This window comes from Rhinatrema bivittatum, chromosome 9, assembly GCF_901001135.1.
Source record: "Rhinatrema bivittatum chromosome 9, aRhiBiv1.1, whole genome shotgun sequence".
Taxonomy (NCBI): domain Eukaryota; kingdom Metazoa; phylum Chordata; class Amphibia; order Gymnophiona; family Rhinatrematidae; genus Rhinatrema; species Rhinatrema bivittatum.
In genome coordinates this window covers 165662770-165683165 of record NC_042623.1, presented here as the reverse complement: position 1 = coordinate 165683165, position 20396 = coordinate 165662770, and the positions used below count along the sequence as shown (strand labels likewise).

The 20396-nt window shown below is 41.5% G+C and overlaps 1 protein-coding gene across 5 annotated transcripts in view; it reads left to right on the top strand.

The window, feature by feature from the left end:
- The window catches only part of KIF1A (kinesin family member 1A), a 416621-nt gene that overhangs the window by 325640 nt on the left and 70585 nt on the right, over nucleotides 1-20396 (top strand). For all 5 annotated transcript variants that reach the window (XM_029616880.1, XM_029616879.1, XM_029616878.1 and 2 more), the window contains 3 exons: nucleotides 4262-4323; nucleotides 6821-6966; nucleotides 12747-12959. In XM_029616880.1, the coding sequence (XP_029472740.1) occupies nucleotides 4262-4323; nucleotides 6821-6966; nucleotides 12747-12959 (421 nt within the window). The remainder of the gene's footprint in view (nucleotides 1-4261; nucleotides 4324-6820; nucleotides 6967-12746; nucleotides 12960-20396) is intronic.

Sequence of the window (20396 nt, the reverse complement as noted above, 5' to 3'; positions counted from 1 at the left end):
GTAAAGTACATGCACCCTTTTGATATTTATAAGATAGTGAAATAAGTATTATAAAAATAACCAGTGCTTACTGTAATTATACAGCTAAACATTAAAGCACCTGAAAATAAGATTATAGAGTAAATTGGAAAGGGCCTTCATACTAAGCACTACCTGCTACCTGAGCCTTCATTGCTTTATCTTTAATCATCGGTCTCGAATGCAAAGTTCAAAAACATTTTTGGAATTTCTTATGCAAATAAAATTAATCACATCTTTTTATATGTGTTTCTTCATGTTTTTCATAAATGTTTCACAAAGTATCTGGTGTAGTAGCTCCCTTTAATCCCAACATGCGCTGTGTTTGGAGATGAGTCTCTGCTTCAGGGGATGGTTATATACAATGCCAAATACATAGGAGTAGATTTTAAAAGGTGCGCTGTATTATTGTAAAATAGTGAATACATGAGTACAAGGTATTTACATATGTATATGCTAATTTTTACATGGCTAACACTTTGAAAACTCAACTCTTAGATTAGAAGAAGTTAGAATGAACTCTATGAAATTTAGAGTAGATTACTTAGGGATTATCAATACAGATGAATGAGCAGAAACATGTCAACAGTGGAAGGCAATGGACAGCCTCATGGGGACAACAATTTTCAAAAGCCATTTATCCAGGTAAATAGGCTTTCTGAAATGTGCCCAGCCTGTACACTGGAAAAATTAAGCATGGAAATCATCAACATGCATGGGAAAGAAGCAGGTGGGCTTGAAGGTGAGGTTAGATAGGGGAGGCAAGAACAAGCAGAGTTTTGTATTTTCAGAACAATGCACTTTATTTTTCAGGGGAAAAATATCGGCAGAAAATGCAGGTGCAAATCTCTGCTGGTAATTTTCCCTAGGTAATTTTCCCTTTGAGAACTTGTGCAAAATCTGCAAAGAAAAGTATCCATTGACTTTGCATCTGTCTGCATAGTTTGAAAATTACCCCTTATATAATATAGGGGGACTAAGAGATTCATTTCCAAGCCAAGTTTAATGAGTTGGGTATTTTTATTATGGGGATGAGGAATAGATGGCTTTATTGTTGTTTAAAAAATTAAGGATCAATTAATATATGGATCTTAAGGCAAGAAACAGGTAATCATCAAATGTAAAATAAATACAATATATGAGGTTTCTGATGCCCCTGTGGAATAAAAGAACATAAGAACTTAAGATATGCCATACTGGGTTAGATCAAGGGTCCATCAAGCCCAGTATCCTGTTTCTAACAGTGGCCAATCCAAGTCACATGTACCTGGCAAGTATCCATACATTAGATAGATCACAAGCTACTATTGCTTATTAATTAATGTAATAGCAGTTTATGGATTTAACCTCTAGGAACTTATCCAAACCTTTTTAAACCCAGTTACACTAATTAATGATACCACATCCTCTGGCAATGAATTCCAGAGCTTAACTATGCGCTGAGTGAAAAAGAAATTTCTTTGATTTGTTTTAAATGAGCTACTTGCTAATTTCATGGAATGCCCCCTGGTCCTTCTATTATCGGAGAGAGTAAATAACAAATTTATATTAACTTGTTTAAGTCCTTTCATAATTTTGTAGACTTCTATCATATCCCCCTTCAGTTGTCTCTTCTCCAAACTGAACAGCCCTAACTTATTTAGCCTTTCCTTGTAAGCAGCTGTTCCATGCCCCTTATCATTTTGGTCACCCATCTCTGCACTTTCTCCAGTACAGCTATATTTGTTTTGAGATGCGGTGACCACAATTGCACACAGTATTCAAGGTGCGGTCTCACCATGGAACGATACAGAGGCATTATGACATCCTCTGTTTTTTTTCCATTCCCTTCCTAATAATTCCTAACATTCTGTTTGCTTTTTTGATCACCACAGCACACTGGCCGACGATTTGAATATATTATCCACTATGACACCTAGATCTCTTTCCTGGGTGGTAACTCCTAAGATAGAACCTAACGTTGTATAACTACAGCAAGGGTTATTTTTCCCTATATGAATCATTTTGCACTTGTCCACATTAAATTTCATCTGACAATTAGAAGCCCAATCTTCCAGTCTCTCAAGGACTTCCAGCAATTCATCACAATCCGCTCGAGATTTAACTACTCTGAATAATTTTGTGTCATCCGCAAATGTGATCACCTCGCTTGTTGTACCCCTTTCCAGATCATTTATAAACATATTAAAAAGCACCGGTACAAGTACAGATCCCTGAGGCACTCCCCTGTTTACTTTTTCCCACTGACCATTTAATCCTACTCTCTGTTTCCTATCTTTCAACCAACTTGTAATCCACAAAAGGACATCACCTCCTATCCCATGACTTTTTAGTTTTCTGAGAAGCCTCTCATGTAGGACTTTGTCGAATGCCTTCTGAAAATCCAAATACACCACATCTACTGGTTCACCTTTGTTCATATGTTTATTCATCCCTCAAAAAAATGTAGGAGATTTGTGAGGCAAGACTTCCCTTGGGTAAATCCATGTTGGCTGTGTCCCATCAAACCATGTCTATCTAAATGTTTTGTGATTTATTCTTTATAACAGTTTCCACGATTTTTCGTGGCACTGAAGTCAGGCTCACCGGTCTATAGTTTCCCAGATCACCCTTGGATCCCTTTTTAAATATAGGGGTTACATTGGCCATCTTCCAATCTTCAGGTACATTGGATGATTTTAATGATAGGTTACAAATTAATTGAAATAGGTCTGAAATTTCATTTTTTTTAGTTCTTTCAGATCATCTGGTCCAGGTGATTTACTATTCTTCAGTTTGTCAATCAGGCCTACCACATCTTCCAGGTTCACTGTGATTTGGTTCAGTTGATCTGAATCATCACCCATGAAAACCTTCTACAGAATGGGTATCTCTTCAACATCCTCTTCAGTAAACACTAAAGCAAAGAAATCATTTAATCTTTCTGCAATGGCCTTATCTTCTCTATGTGCCCCTTTAACCCCTTAATCATCCAATGGTTCAACCGAGTTCCTTGCAGGCTTTCTGCTTCAGATATATTTAAAAAAAACTTTTATTGTGAGTTTTTGCCTCTATGGCCAACTTCTTTTCAAATTCTCTCTTAGCCTGTCTTATCAATGTCCTACGTTTAACTTGCCAATGCTTATGCTTTATCCTATTTTTTTCTGATGGATCCTTCTTCCAATTTTTGATTGAAGATATTTTAGCTAAAATAGCCTTTTTCACCTTTTTAACCATGCTGGTAATCGTTTTGCCTTCTTTCCACCTTTCACAAACACTTCATTAAACAAAATTGTTTAATATGTTAATTAATGAACTAGCAGAAATATGAACTATAGAAACTGGGTCCTCTTTACCTTTGCCAACTAAGGTAAAATAGCAACTCCTCTAAACTACTTGAAGCCAATAAGAGATTTCAAATATTACTCTCAACTTCATAAACCAGATTTTCTCCATTATTATGAATTTATTTAAAACTCTTATATTCTGCCTAATTCAACATTGGTTGTTCTACGCATATTGGATTTACGTGCGTATGGGGGGTTACATGCGCCAGGCCTATTTTCAAAAGGCCCAGCGACGTGTGTAAGGCCCCGGGATTGTGGGCGGGGGCGTGGCCAGAGGCCTCTGTACGGCTGCAGGGCCGGGGAATCGCGTGCTGGCATACTCGGCCGGCGCCAAGCATAACTTCTACAACAAAGGTAAGGGGGGGTTTCGGGCTGGGGGGCAGGACAGGTAGGGGAAGGGAGAGGAAGGTGGGGGGGAGGGAACGGGGATCAGCTGGTTTCCCCAAGAGCTCGGCACGCACAAGTTGCACTAGTGTGCACCCCCTTGCGTGTGCCGACCCCTGATTTTATAACATGCTTGAGACCGGGCGCGCATGTTATAAAATCGGGCGTACATTTGTGCACGCCATGTAGCGCGCACAAATGTAGGCCGCACGCGTATCTTTTAAAATCTGCCCCTATATGTGTTAGTAACGCAAGGTTTCAAAGCCACAAAGGTCCCTTCTTCGGATTTATCAAGTTGTGTTTCTTTTTAGCTAGATGAGTTGCCATGCAATGAATTGCTGTATCTTCCATACTGGAGTGAATTAGCAATGGAGATACTCTTAAATATTTCCCACAAATTGAACTTCCAACATTCTTAGGTCAACAGAAATCCCCAGTAACAACTTTTCCTTTCTCTTGCAAGATATGTGGTAAAATAACAAGTGAATGCACACTATTAGAATGTTCCTATAATGGTTTCTATTTTGTTGTAGTAACCGTGTGACAGGAGTCTATGAACTTAGTCTGTGCCATGTGGCTGATGCCGGCAGTCCAGGTGAGAACTCTAATATTAGATCTGACTATAAATTTGATAGAATTCTAAAGTTCATTCTTCACTGTGTAGCACCATTAGGTTATGGCATGAGTTATAGAGACCAGAATCACAACAATGGAGTTTTTACTAGGAATTGAGTTATATGTTTTGATTTTTTGGAAATAAAAAAATGTCATGCTTCCAAGTTTGAAGCTGGATGTCATAACAATTTTTCCATTTTTAAAGTAAAGAAAGTATAATTTTGGAAGTCAATTCTACCATCTTAGGAGGTCGTTTACTAAACTGTCTTAAGTGAATAATGCACGAAAAACAGCATTTATCTTGTGAAAAACTTTGTATATCATGCAATATGCCCGCATCATAGTTATAGCGCACGATGTTTGGCCTATAAAACTGCCCACTATTTAATGAGCTTCTTTGCATGCATTTGAATACATATAATTTTAAAATGCATGACTGCAGCTTATCCTTAGGTAATCTTATACAAATAAAACAACATGGCTTGCTGCAGCCATGTTTTTTTTCCCAAAATGTTAGCTACAACTTAAGAGCTAAAGTGCATCCTGATCCTTCCACAGCCTGGAAATCCCACCCCCCCTCCCCCCCAGGGGCACACCTTTCCCAGCATTGTCTGTACAGACAGCACAGCAGAAGAGAAATTAAAAAAAAAAAAGATTGAATAGTCATGCAGCAAGTCCCATCCTTTTCCCAAACCCCTCCCTTTTGACAAAAGTTGACCCCTGATCCAAACATCCCCCATCTCCCTAGTAGCAGCCTACCAGACACTCCCCCCACCATACAATATATTCTCTGCGAAACTAGTGGACCCTCCCTTTCCCAGAACATATTCCCTGGTAATTTAGTGGACCCCCACTCCCACCCCAGTCCCCCTCTTACCTTAAAAGGTTAACTTGGTGCTCCAATGGGAGCTCGATTCACCTCCTAGACTTCAAGCCTGGACGGCGGTCTGTTTTGAAATTGGCGTGGCCTGGCCTTTGCCCCTATTACATTTTTGCTGCTTTTCCTGTGATATTTTACTGGGAAGGGGCCAAATATTGTGGGAATGTCCCCCGTGACATTTTCCCCTCCAATAAAATATTGCGATATAGTAAATGACCCCCTTAATTTGAAGTATTTCTGAATTACTGTAAGAACATTTACAAATTGAGATTAATGATGCTGATTTGCACTAGAATTTCTATGAGTAATGGACATTTGGCTTTTTTGAAATGCCAATGACTAAAAATAAAGGGGTAGATTTTAAAAAAGAACGCACGCGCTACCCGGTGCACACACATGGACACATGGTTTTATAACATGTGCACACCGGTGCGTGCATGTTATAAAATCACAGGCGGTGCGCACAAGGGGGAGGGGGCAGACATAGGCCAAAATTGTGCGGCGATGCATTTTCTGGCTTCCCCAGTTCACCCCCCCCGGTCCGTTTCGATTAAGGAGCAGACTGGGAGGGAACTTCCCTACCCCCCTACCCTAACCTCCCTTCCCCTTCCCCTATCCTATCCGTCCCCTAACCCTACCCTAGGTACCCCTAATTTTATTTTTACCTTTTGCTCTTGCAAAGGAGCTGTAACAAGTTGTGTGTGCTGGCAACCTGCTGGCGCGCGATCCCCCAGCACAGCGGTCACAGCTATCCCTGCCCCGCCCCCCTCATTCCGCCTCTCCCCGCCCCCTAGACTACCCCCCTACTGAGGCCCGGCTATGTGCATGTAACAGGGGTTATAGGCTTGGCCGGGCCCCTTTTAAAATGTGCATGGCACGCACAAGGCCCGGTCACGCACATAACCCATGTTTTACGTGTACAGGCCATTAAAAATCGGACCAATAGTGTCAATTTTAATTCATCTATATTTTGGATTGACTGCAGCTCCTTAATGTATGAGATTTACCAGAGCACCAAAGCATTTGTCATACTGTGCTATAGCAGAGATGACATGCAGAGTCAAAATGCACAGCGGAGTTTGTATGCTGTAGTATTTCATGCATCTCTTTCTTGTAACACCATGGGGGTATTACAGAAATAGAGTACATAGAAATTATAAACGAAAAAACTATGTTCTGGAGTGTTTATCTTCAAAGTCAGAATATAAGGACAGCACATCTAATAATACAACAGCTCTAATATCATATTCAGGTTTTCAAAGATGGCTCACATACAGGTTATGAAGGGTAGTCCCTCCAGTAACATTCCCTTCTTAATCCATCACCCATTTTAACATGATGATTTTGTTATGCAGGAGACCACATTGAACACCAGTTGTGTCCCTAGTGTCTTTGTGTTGTGTTTGTTGATGGAGCATGCATAGATTATCAAGTACAGGATCCTCAGCAGCATTGTGCTTTGTAAAATTGTACAGGATTGTTGACAGTTGGAAAACCACAAGTCCAAATGCTACCTCTACATAGTCTTTATAACCTGAACAAGTGCTGAAAGTAAAAGTCTATCATTGTTCTCTTTTATATGGTGTCTTTCCTTCAGGTATGCAGAGAAGACGCAGACGTGTATTGGACACATCTGTTGCTTATGTGCGGGGTGAAGAGAACTTAGCTGGCTGGAGACCCCGCAGTGACAGTCTCATTCTGGATCACCAGTGGGAACTGGAGAAACTGAGCCTCTTGCAGGAAGTAAGCCATAATCTATGAATCTTTGCATCTAATCAGAAAGCTTTATAAAAGAACTAAACTACTTGACGTCGCTAGCTTTAAAGTATGATATGTTGCTGACATTCCATCACATGTATTTTTAACTTCTACCCCAACTTCTTCCTGGGCACAGAAGCTGTGGGAGGGGTCCTGGGCCAACATAGGTCCCATGCTTCCTGGGGTTGTTCCCTCATAGTGGAGAAAGAATCACAGAAGTGGGTTTCTCCCACTTCTGGAGTTCTTCTACAATAAGTCCAGTCAAAAACAATTTACCACATTGCAGACAGAAGATGCTGTCTAAACTTGGGGGTAGATTTTTTTAAAAAGCGCGTTCACGTACTTTTGTTGACGCACCAGGCGCCAACAAAAGTACACTGGATTTTATAAGATACGCGCGTAGCCGCGCGTATCTTATAAAATCCTGGATTGGCGTGCGCAAGGCTGCCGATTTTGGGCAGCCGGCGCGCACCGAGCCGCGCAGCCTGCCTCCGTTCCCTCCGAGGCCACTCCAAAATCGGAGCGGCCTCGGAGGGAACTTTCTTTCGCCCTCCCCTCACCTTCTCCTCCCTTCCCCTACCTAACCCACCCCCCCTGGCCCTATCTAAACCCCCCCCTTACCTTTATCCATGGATTTACGCCTCCCGGAGGGAGACGTAAATCCACGCGCACCAGCAGACTGCTGGCACGCCGAGACCTGACCCGGGGGCGGTTCCGGAGGGCGAGGCCATGCCCCCGGAACGCCCCGGGCCGAAACCACGCCCCCGGGCCCACCCCCGAAACGCTGCGTCCCGCCCCCAAAACGCCGCGTCGTTCGGCCCCGCCCCCAACACGCCCCCTTCAAAAACCCCGGGACCTACGCGTGTCCCAGGGCTCTGCGTGCGCCGGCGGCCTATGCAAAATAGGCGCGCTGGCGCGCAAGGCCCTGCTCACGTAAATCCGCCCGGATTTACGCGAGCAGGGCTTTTAAAATCCGCCTGATAGTCTTTACTGATCACTGATGCAGCAACTAAAATCCACAAAAACATGAAGACTAAGGCATAGTGTACCAACAGTGCAGAATAATAAAGTGCGAAATCACAAAAAAATAACTCAGTCTGTTACAGTATAAAAAATGCACACTCTTGCAGGTAAACTCTCTGGGGCCAGAACACACCTCTCATGGTTCTCCCCAAGTACCTGTATTTTGATGCTGCTCTCCTTTCTCTATCAATTACTTTTCTGATCTACAAAGCAGATGAGTCTTTTGCTGATTCCTTTAGTCAGTCAGCAGCAACCCTTCAGGATTGTCCTTTATTAGATAGTTTTTCTCTCTGAATTCCCACAAAAGGCAAACTCCTTTCTCTCCAGCTTTTGAAATATATTTGTTGGACAGATGAAGAGTATGCACTTAAAACTCTTCCTTAAGATTACTTCTTGTCTTCTCCAGCTCTCAGGAATCTCTCTAGGACTCCAAGATATTTTTTCCCACTCCTAGAAACTTGGGCACCCCAGCCTTGAACTCCAGCCACCTTCCCAGGATAGGCTATTCCTTCAGCCCCCTTCTGTTAAGAGAAGGCCTCATTCCAATGACCTCTCCCTTTGGAAGGAGAGATTCACACCAGCACCTCTCTGCTGATGAAGGCACTCCATCCAGCACGATCTGTAGGGAAAGACATCCTCACTTTCCTATGCACATGCAGGCACAGGAATTTTGTTAAATGTATGACAGTTCCCACTGAGGAGTGCCAAACCTCTCTAAATATTTTTACTCTATTCTGACATTACTTACAGGCAGGGTATGTTGAAACAACTGACTTTACACTATTAAGGGGCAAATATGGGATATCCTTACATGATTAACATGTTTATATTATATTATAGTACAACCCTACATAATATATTGCAATGGGATCCTTCTTGATTGAGACCTGAATAAAGCAATTTCTTCCATCACTGCAGCTACCTGAAAATTTCCGTTATCTCAAAATGCAGAGTTAATTGAATTTCAAAATGGAGCCATGCAGTTCAAGTCCTTGGTGGTATCAATTATATCACAGTGATAGCGTATCCTGTACTCAGTAGTCTCTTCTGGTAGTTTCTTGGCCACTTGCATTTGAGGAACTCTACAGGACAAGGACAGGAGTGAGATTTTTAACTCTAAATTTTTGATGTACTGATACACAGGATAATATGGTATTACTTCACAGAGAAAACTCCGCAGTTCAGCACAAATGTTTCTTTCTCCTCAGATTTGTTACTTAATAGATTAAAACCGCAGGTCCAACCCCACTGCAGCACCAGGGCATAAACATTTATGTGCCAGAGGTCTTTACTACCTGACTAGCACAGTTTTGCTGTAATAGCCAAAACAGTCTCTTCTTGAGTGCACTGCAAATATGCTAAAACTCCAAGTAGCTGGCTTCTCCAACTCTCTTGCCCAAATATTCCCTACCAGCATGATAGCTTTCATATTCCAGTAAGGCTGCAGCCTCACTGGCCAGTTTTCAGGGTTCTGCTGCCTTTGCAGCTTCTTGTCCCCTTCTTATTTGACTGTTTTCCCCTCCCAGCCAGCCATTTTGCTGTTTTTCTCTCAACTTCTTAATTACCTGCAGCTGAATTTCAATGTCCTGTTCCAGGGACTCCAACTTCTAAAAGCCTTGGCAGCCGATGCAATATGGTGCGCTGAGCCGAGCACACTCTTAACGTGCAGTTGGAAGTGGGTAGAATAGGCGCTAATCAATCCCCTAATGCAATAAGGGGATTAGCGCCTATTCAACATGCGTCTAATGCGGAGTGAATGTAATAGCTCTCTTCTCATGCAAATGCATGTGAATGAGGCTATTAGGCATTCACTCCCGATGCAAAAATAAAAATGTGCATCTCTGTATATAAAAATTAAAAATAAATAAATAAATTTAACTGTTATCTATTAACGCCTGCCAGGAGCAGGCATTAATAGATGTGCGCATCAAAAAAAGTATAAAAAGATAAGAAATAAAAGAAAAAAAATTGATGATCAGGCCCATCACAAAAACTGATGCCAAGTTTAATGGCGTCGGTTTTCGTTACCGGTGGACAGCCACGAAAACCGATGCCGATAAACCCGGCATTGGTTTTCGTGACTGGGTCGCTGAAAACCAATGCCGAGTTTATCAGCGTCGGTTTTCGTGGCTGTCCGCTGCTAAGGAAAACCAACGCCGATAAACCCAGCGCTGGTTTTCATGACCGCTAAAAACCAATGCCAAGTTTATCAGTGTCGGTTTTCCTTAGCGGCGGACTGCCACGAAAACCAACGCTGATAAACTCAATGTTGGTTTTCGTGACTGCCATACGCCGTCACGAAAACCGACGCCAATAAACGTGGTGTCGGCTTTCGTGACCTCCATACGGCAGTAAGGGAAACAGACGTCGATAAACTTGGCATTGGTTTTTAGCGACTAAAACCAACACCAGGTTTATCGGTGTCGAAAACCATTTGGGTTCGCATTAGCAAGGATGCGTTAGGGTCGCAAGCAACCCTAGCGCATCCTTGCTAATGTGACCCCTCTAATTTTAATATTGCATGGCGCCCCCCTTTGGGGCACCATGAGCGTGTTAAGAGAGCGGGCGCTGACTTTTCAGCACCCACTTTCTACGTGACTTTATTGCATCGGCCCCTTGGCCTTAAAGCAATCTCCCTTCTTCCTTGTCATTCAGCATGCCCTCTAGTGACCTGTGTCAAAGCAGCCCTTAACCCCTAAACTAATACCTAAACCTCACCTCGAGTAACTAGGTGGGCCTCATATAGAGGTATAAATACCTACCTAGTATTAGACCCTTATAGCTAGTCTCTCTCTCTCTCTCTCTCTCTCTCTCTCTCTCTCTCTCTCTCTCTCTCTCTCTCTCGTGGTTGTAGGTAGGAATTGCAACAATTGTACTTACTGCAAAGTATGAAAAAGTTATCGCAGTCTGCAGTAATATCTATGCAAAGCGCTAAGATAGCACACTATGGGCCTCATTTTCAAAGCACTTTACCACGTGCGATAAATTTGCGAATCGCGTTAACAGCTGTTAACGCGATTCGCGAATGCAAATTAGTCATTTGGTATTCAGGGGGCGGAGTTGGGGCGGAGCATATGTAAAGCGGGAACCTGTGTATCGTGTGCGGCGAAACAACCGCAGTGTTAGCGCGGCTGCTATCGCGGATAGCAGCCGCAACGTTCTCTCTACCTAGCTTGATGGACACTCTACCTGGGCAACAACATGCTAGGTGGAGAGAATGTTGGCCAAATCTCCACTTGGAGTGAGCGTCCTCACTCCGACGGCCAGCAAATCTGCACTAGAGACCACTGTTCTGTCCGTAGGTCTCATGTGGAATGCAAAAGTGGCCCCCAATCCCCGACGCTCATACCTAATCCCCACCCCGAGTTAGTAGGTAGCCCTCCCATAGGGATTCAAATACCTATGTAGGGCATAGGCACTATAGTAAGGCTCTCTCTCTCTCTCTCTCAAAGAATAATCGTGCAGTGGGAAAACATTGCGTGCGGATGTTTCCCCACTGCACGAAAGAAGCCTCCCTAACATAGCCAGATAAAACTGAGGCGAAGATGAAATTTCTACTATGTTCTCTCACCCTAGCTTGATGGACTCTATAACAGCCTTATGGCCATTTCGGGCATATCGCACAGCCTAATGCCAGGAAAAAAGGTGTAGTTATTTCTGGTGTTAAAACCGTGTGATTATTTATTTATCACTTTTATATACCGATGTTCAGGTAACAGAGTTACTAATCACTTCGGTTTACATTCTAACAACAAACGAACAATGACATAAGATTGTCTTACAATGAACAGGGAGAAAAACTTAGATAAATAACTAAGGGGAAACAGAGAGAGATAAATAGATGGGCCTGGATTTGAGGGGCCTTGAGCCAACTGGGGAGAAGCTCACTGATTGCAGGGTGAGGAAGAGGGAACAGGGCTGCTGCTGCTCTGTTATATACGAGAAAGGCAACTTAGAGGATTGCTAAAGTTGGGGTCTGTCCAAGGAAGCTGTGGAGGCAAAGTAGTGCTAAGAGAAGGCTTGGATGAACAACCAAGTCTTGAGTCTTTTCTTGAAAGTGATTGGGCATTGTTCCAATCACCGATAATACCCCTCATTTAACTAAATCCCACCCAAATTCCTCCCCGATCCCACCACTCCCAAAAATTTGCATTCGCAACGTGCGTTACAGTTTTTTCACATGTGCTATTGTGTAAACGTACGCAATAACGCGTTATTGTGTGCGTTAACACCATAACGCATTTTGATGAATGACCTGGTAACGTTTTAGCCAGCTAACAACTTAACAGATAAGTCAGGGACAGTCCAAGACACAGGGAATTCAAACCCCTTTGAATATGGACTTCATTGTGTCTAATATGAAAAGGAACGGCCTAATTGAATCTGTACAGGCAGTAAAGGGCATAGAAGAATGGTTTGTGTTTCTGTGCTTGGGATAAAAGTAAAGGAATATGTTAATGGTCATGTCTAATTAAGATCTGAAAAGTGATGAGTACAATTCAAAGTTTAGATGAAATGCTCTTTTAATTGAAATGGTAATTCTTCTTCTTGGAATTGTGGGTTGCCTGCTATAGTGTCAGATAACACAATGTGCAATCTTTTGTAAGAAAAATAGTTTTCAAGGTTATGGTTTGCCACTCCAAGTTGGGGTGGAATGGGTTTTTGGAAGTATTGAAATTGTGTAAAGAGAGGAGCCCATGTGGAACTCTTATAATCATGTACTTACTATTTTCCTTTTGCAGGTTGAGAAAACAAGACACTACCTTCTTCTACGGGAGAAGCTGGAGATGACTCTCAGATTGGGGATTGAGTCTGTATCCCCCTGTTCCAGTGAGGATTCTGAAACAAACAGTACATCTTCCTTTTCTTCCCAGTTCTCTGGGGATGGTGCTCTTGATGACAGGACTTCTCCCCAGGAGAGTCCCAGTGACCGGCAGAAAGAGCTGGCAGCTAAGGTAATAAAGCAAAATAGCACTTTTTTGATAGTTTCAATTTTACTTCATATCATTTTATAGTCAGTCCACTGGATGTACTCAAAGAGATCGATTTTAAAATGAGCATACGTGTGCCCCATAGGCACGCATATTGGCACGAAGGCGAGAATACACTAGAATTTTTAATCGTGTGCACAGTTACATGCATAGGTTTAAAAATAAACCAACCATGTGTAATTATGCTCCTAATTTTAAGAACTAATCGAGCATAGCTAGCGCATGTGTGTCTTCAATAGGACTTTGTCAGCTTTTACGCATGTATGTCAGCGAATTTTAAAACATGCTCGTGCAAGGCACATTCCCAGTTTTCTAATTAGTCCATCAGTTTTTCCAGTCAATAGCGAGGTCTTTCAGACCCCTCTGGTTCTTCAACCTGCACACTGCCCAGTTGACCAGACCCCTCACCCTTTTCTATAAGCCCTAAAACTTGAGATCTACAGACTTGCTCTTCCTCAGGAGCAGCAGTAAAGTTTTATGGATATCTAGCGTGTGCATGCTGCAGGTTCAGTTTTTAAAATTCAGATTTACACACTTAAGTCTTGGCCCTGCCCTGGAATACCCATGCCTTGACCCTTTTCTGCCACCTTATTCCTCATGCGCACACGGGTAAATACACGCGTATTTTGCGGCTTTTTAATATCCATGTTGCTTGTGTGCAGGCCACATACACGTGTATGTGGGCATTTTTGCACAAACATCACTTTTAAAATTGACCTGAATGTATGCACAAATTCTCGTTGTTTTTATCATATCATATATTGTACATCAAATGCTGTTTGATGTGTCTACACAAATTATTCATTTACATGTACAGAATCTGTTGAATTGAGGTTGATCATGAACAATTACCTTTAAAAACTGTAAAAACTGTGATGTAAAAGTGTAGTTTTCAAGTTAAGATTTTGGAAAGAAGTGAAAACAGTTTTGTTTAACCAGGCATTTGAAGACATAAGGAGTACATCTTGAGTGCATCTTGAAGGACATTATGGGCTTTTTAATATATATAGTTAAGTAAAAAAAATGTCAGAAGAAATATCTACTCAAGTTCCAACCATATACAGAAGTGAGAGAATACAAAAAATGAAGGAACATTATAATCTAATAAACAAAAGTTGCTAATATTTTATTACAAAAAACAATGTAACAAATCTATCTTTTTTAATTCCAATCAAAAACAGTAAAAAAATAACAGCCAAAAAAGTACTCCCAATCTTTCTTCCTCGTCATGTAATGATACAGTCCAATTTGTAATAAAGCCTGTAGAATCCATGCAAAGAATACAGCGGATGCAAGAATCTAGCTTTATTTAACATGCACCATTTCTTCTATCCACAGTAATCAAATATACTGAATCCATGCACAGGACACAGCAGATGCAAACCAGTAGCTTTATTTAACTTATTTATTTATTTATTTAACTTCTTTTACTATACCGATACTCAAGACCAGGTCTTATCGTACCGGTTTACAATTTGCACCATTTCTTTTATCCCCGACAAAAAGGCCTTGATGTTTCACCAGTAAATGGCTTCATCAGGGGGACAATGACAATGGACAACAAAATTTTAAGAGCTGTTAAACAATAAAAAATTAATATCGTAAAATCGTGATTTTTAAAAGACTAACAAATAACTGAAAAGATTGATTAATAAAAATACATATGAATGTGTACTTACATCAGAGAGCAACAAATGTCAAACATTAAAGGGATTTAAAAAACTATTTCTGCATGGCTGTCAGTAAAATAAATATCTAAACAACTCCGCAAACATCCATATATAAGTGGAGAAAGGTGGAATCCCAAATATGACTAAAGAAATATACCACCAAGTCTCAGCTAAAGACACACTGTATTATGAACATCATACTAGGTATCATCATGAGTGAAATCACTTTCTGACTCAACCTTATATATAATCATAGGTCATCTCTTCAGACAAACTATAACATTGTGTTAAACGTTCACTGTCGATAATCGCTATCATTGGTTGAAGGAAAATGTCTCAACACTGTTTTAAGATAAGTAGTTGTATACGTGATGATACACACAGATAAATGTTAGTATACATTGATACAGGCATATCTTCTTTGGCAACTACCATTTTATTTGCAAAAAATCTTTTAAAAAATTATATTTTTGGACTGTAATACAGTTTTTCCTTAAGACCTATGATTATATATACAGTTGAGTCAGTAAGTGGTTTCACTTATGATGATACCTAGTATGATGGTCATAATACAGTGTGGAGCAGATTTTTAAAAAATACATATTTATTTATTTATTTATTTCACATTTTTCTATACCGAGCTTCATGGTTGAATACCATATCAGATCGGTTTACATCGAACGAGGGATAGAAACTTGTAACAAAAAACGGAACAATAAGTTATAATCAGAAAGAGAGCAAGAAAGTTACATTGAACAAGGACTATAAACTTGGAGGCTTTACAGCTTGGAAGTAAATAGAGTAAAAAAGGCCCGAGCAGGGCCGTAACTTAAAACTCAAAAGTCATAATGAGCTCAGTTCGAGCAAGATAGTTTAATGAGCTCGTAATTTTGTTCGCGCATCCGGCACAAGCAAGAGTACGCCGGATTTTAATAGATATGCGCGTAGCCGCGCATATCTTTTAAAATCCGGGGTTGGCGCGCGCAAGGGGGTGAACATTTGTGCACCTTGCACGCACCGAGCCCTGCGCGCACTACCCGTTCCCTCCGAGGCCGTATAGGAGCGGCCTCGGAGGGAACTTTCCTTCCACTTCCCCCACCTTCCCCTCCCTTCCCCTACCTAACTCACCCCCCAGCCCTACCTGGCCCAGGAGCAGTTTCATAGGCCTTGGCCATGCCCCTGAAATGCCCCCGGGCTGGAACAACGCCTGCGGCCCCGCCCCGGATGATGTGCCACCGCAACACGCCCCCGACACGCCCCCCAAGAAAGCCCCAGGACTTACGCGCATCCTGGGGTTTGCGCGTGCCACCGAGCCTATGCAACATAGGCTTGTCGCGTGCAGGGGGTGGAAGGGGCAGCTTTTTGAGGGTTACGCGCGCATATCTTACGTGCGTACCCCTTTGAAAATCTGCCCCTGTGTCTTTATCTATCATTGAATTAGCTGAGGCTTGGTGATATATTTCTTTAGTAAAATGAATGTCATATCAACTTCACTATCTAAAATACAATAGAGAAAACAAATCATAAATCATTTTATAAGTGATATGGCATTGAAAATAATATTCAAAAAAAGAAACGAGAAATATCCATACATAGTTTACCCAAGCCTTTCCCGCTCCTGATGCTGCAAGAGAGGCAATATGGAGGCACAATACTGCCATTGAGCAATAGGGTTTAAATGCTCAAAAAGAGACATCATCCGGGAGTTCAGCAAGTGATTGTACAATAAGAAAAATAAGGGAAATAGAAAATAACAGCAAAAGAATGTTGATTGAATTGAAATTAAACTAACCAAACAACAGCACAGCTACCTCCGTGTCAACAATATATACAGAAAATTGTCCTGAAAAAGTAAAAAAAAATTATAAAAAAGCTTCCCATTCAATAACTGTATTTAAGCTATGTGGATGAACCGTGCACCAGTTGTATATGAATTTCTGTTCCCTGTGTTGGAGCTTCAATGATATATCACCTCCCTGAGGAAGTTCAATACATTGGAGAACAAATAATTGCTCTTGCTCTATGGTGTGGTTTTGTGACAGCTGATGCTTAACCAAAGGGGACTGTAATCGTTTTGTACAAATGCAACATTTGTGTTGTATTATCCTGGTCTTAAATGCAAGTTTTGTATGGCCAATGTATACTTGAGAACAGGGACAAAGAATCAAATAGATCACTTGTGTGGTTTCATAATCATAAATGCGCCCTTAGCTTAAATTTAATGTCCAGATCTGGATGGTAAAAACTTGAATTTGTAAAGTATTAGCACATACTATACAATGTCCACAAGAGCATTGTCCAGGAGTATCCTGGCATTTATTACTGGGCTAGAACAGCTCCCCTATGAGGAAAGGCTGAAGAGGTTAGGGCTATTCAAGTTGGAGAAGAGAAGGCTGAGAGGGATATGATAGAGGTCTTTAAAATAATGAGAGGTCTTGAATGAGTAGATGTGAATCAGTTATTTATACTTTCGGATAATAGAAGGACTAGGGGGCATGCCATGAATTGGCAAGTAGCACATTTAAGACTAATCGGAGAAAATTCTTTTTCACTCAACACACAATTAAGTTCTGGGATTTGTTGCCAGAGGATGTGGATAGTGCAGTTAGTGTAGCTGGGTTTAAAAAAGGTTTGGATAAGTTCTTGGAGGAGAAGTCCATTAACTGCTATTAATCAAGGTGACTTAGGGAATGGCCTCTGCTATTACTGGCATCAGTAGCATGGGATCTTTTTAGTTTTTGGGTACTTGCCAGGTTCCTGTGGCCTGGTTTGGCCTCTGTTGGAAACAGGATGTTGAGCTTGATGGACCCTTGGTCTGACCCAACATAGCAATTTCTTATGTTCTTATGTTCTTAAGCTCTTCACATGATCCTGCACAAAGGACTGTAAGAAAATGCTTAAGAACTATCTGGCCTAGCCTTTGAGTCTTTGGCCTCTGGACTTTTGATAACTATCATAACAGCCTTATTGATCCCTGTCCTTTTTTCTATCAATTATTTTATTTTTATGTTGCTTTCTATGTCCTTTTATTATTAATGTGCAATATGTAATCTGCTACAAACTTACTTTTGAATGTAGCAGAATATAAATTCTTCTAAATAAATAAATAGCCAAAGAAACTAAGCCAGTGGTCATGAGATCATGAGTACCAGAGGGCTGCAGAACTCCCAGCCATGTATCAGATGTATACTGTATATAAAAGATTGTGAATGAAAAGCCCCTGCTCATAAACTGGGATAAGACGGTATGGCAAAGAGCCTAGGATTATACCTGATAGCATGCCCAATTAAGAATAGCATGGCCTAGAAGAAAGGAGAGATAAGGGAAATATGAGTAGACATTTAAATCTCAAAGGTATAAATCAGTTACAAGAAGCAAATCTTTTTCAGAGGAAAGATGCTCTATAAGAGGTCATGGTAGGAGACTCCAAGGGCATAGACTCAGGAGTAAAATCCAAAAATATTTCTTCATGGAAAGGGTTCTGGATTCATGGAATGGACACCCAGAGGAGACGATGTATATAAATGGTAACAGAGGGATCACAAGAATGGCCTTGCTGCAGTGGAACTTGGGTGCCACCCCCCATACAAGCTGTATTTACTTACCATAATTCTTAAGAACCTTTCTTTTGTTCTACGTATGGAGGTCCTGGGAGCTGGGTGAGCATTGGGAACCCTTTATTTCTTTTAAAAGAAGCTGTGATGACTACCAAAATTGTGAAGAAAAATAAAGATAAACTGCGTGCTGGGGAAACCAAGATGGCCAATGGCAAAGCTGATGATGTGGAAATGAGAGAGCTAGATGATGCCTTGACTGTGAAGATGACTAATGCAGTGGTTGCTACATTAGAAGGTGACTTTGACAAAATTAATTCTCTGATGCATTAAATACTACTTTATCTGAAGTGTCTCCGGAGGTACATCCTTATATTGTTGTTCTATGCTTTATTGTTTGTTGCTTAGCGCTATTTTTTATAGGCAGACCAAAACTACTTGTATAAATAAATATAAATCAATAATTAAAAACATTGTAAGGCTGGTGTGGATTGTTGCTCTGAGCCCGATGAGAGCGACTGGACTGCTACATGTTGCTTTTTGATTTGAACAATTATTTATCTGATTTTATCTCTGAAGAAGTAGTCTCCCAGGCAGGGATGACCATTAGCTTATTGTGGGCATTGTCCAGCAAGCTACTGGCATGCAACCAATCCAATCAAGGCTGATGAAGAATGGACAGTCATGTCAGCTGCTTTGCAAATTGATCAAATAAGATGGTGTATGTATTCATCCACATCTTGAAACAGTTGTGGATATGCAGAGCCGCTTTCACCTGAAAGAAAGAATGGCTTCAGTTTATGCATGCAATCATGTAAGTATTGAATCATGTAGAGTTGGTGAGCAGAAATCTGTGCATTGAGCATGGAGCTCTGGAACACTTTTTTACCAAAATTGTCTAATAACATGGGCTGACAGCCGTGGCGTTCCATAGGACAGCGTCTTTTGAGATGGAGCGGATTGTGTAAGAGAAGGAATAAGATAAAAGAATATCAGATATTTTAATTGAACGGAATGAGGCAGGATTTTGGAATTCGTTTGGAGGAAATGGAGGAGTGTGTGCATACTGAAATCGCCATTTTGTGATCAAATCGTGAATTGGAACATGAGAATGATATATGCAAGCTGAGAAATGAGAAGAGTGGCAAGGGTATTTATGTGAGGATATACCAGTGGAGGATACTGTTATGGACACATTTGCATAAGGAAGTTGATAACGATAGGTGATGCTGTAGAAGACATTGCTGAGAATTGGGATAATAGGAACAAGAGAAGAGAAGGCTATATCCTCTGAAGAAGCCTTGAGGGACAAAACAAGGGTCCTTGTTGGGATTATAGATAATATATCATAAAAAAAAATATATGAAATAAATGTGATAAAGGGATTATCATTGGGATTAGTTTTAATAAACATCCTTAAAAGGACTGGTAGTATGAGTGTGAAGTATGAGTGATGAGTATGTGTAAAATATTTTAGGGGGATGAATAATGAACATTAGCATCAAGATGTTTATCTAATGTTTAAGATTATATGGGGTGGATTTTAAGAGAAGCGCGCGCGGGGTACATTTGTGCGCTCATGTTATAAAATCCGGGGTCGGCACACGCAAGGGGATGCACACTTGTGCACCTTGCACGTGTCAAGCCCTAGGGCAGGCCCGATGTCTTTCCCCGTTCCCTCCAAGGCCGCTCCGAAATCTAGGCCTCGGAGGGAACTTTTCTTCTGCTCCCCCCACCTTCCCCTCCCTTCCCCTGTCTAACCCACCCCCCAGCCCTACCTAAATCCCCCCCAGCTTGTTAAACATTTTACGCCTGCCTCTGTCAGGTGTATCTTGCTCGCGCCGGCTGGCTGCTGGCGCGCCAACCCCTGGCACAGCCGCTGTGCTGGAAGCCTCGGTCCTGCCCCCGGATCGGCGCCACGCCCACAACCCCGCCCCCTTCCCGCCCCTTTTTCAAAGCCCCAGGACATACATGCGTCCCGGGGCTTGCGCACGCCGTCGAGCCCTTGCAAAATAGGCTCAGCGCGCGCAGGGGCAGGTTTTCGGGGTTACGTGCGTAAGTTACACGTGTAACCCTTTGAAAATCTACCCCTATATGTTGTATGTGTCCTTAAATGAGATGTTTTGATGAGATGTTTTAATACATTGGAAAAAGTAATGGTTTAATAATACATGTAT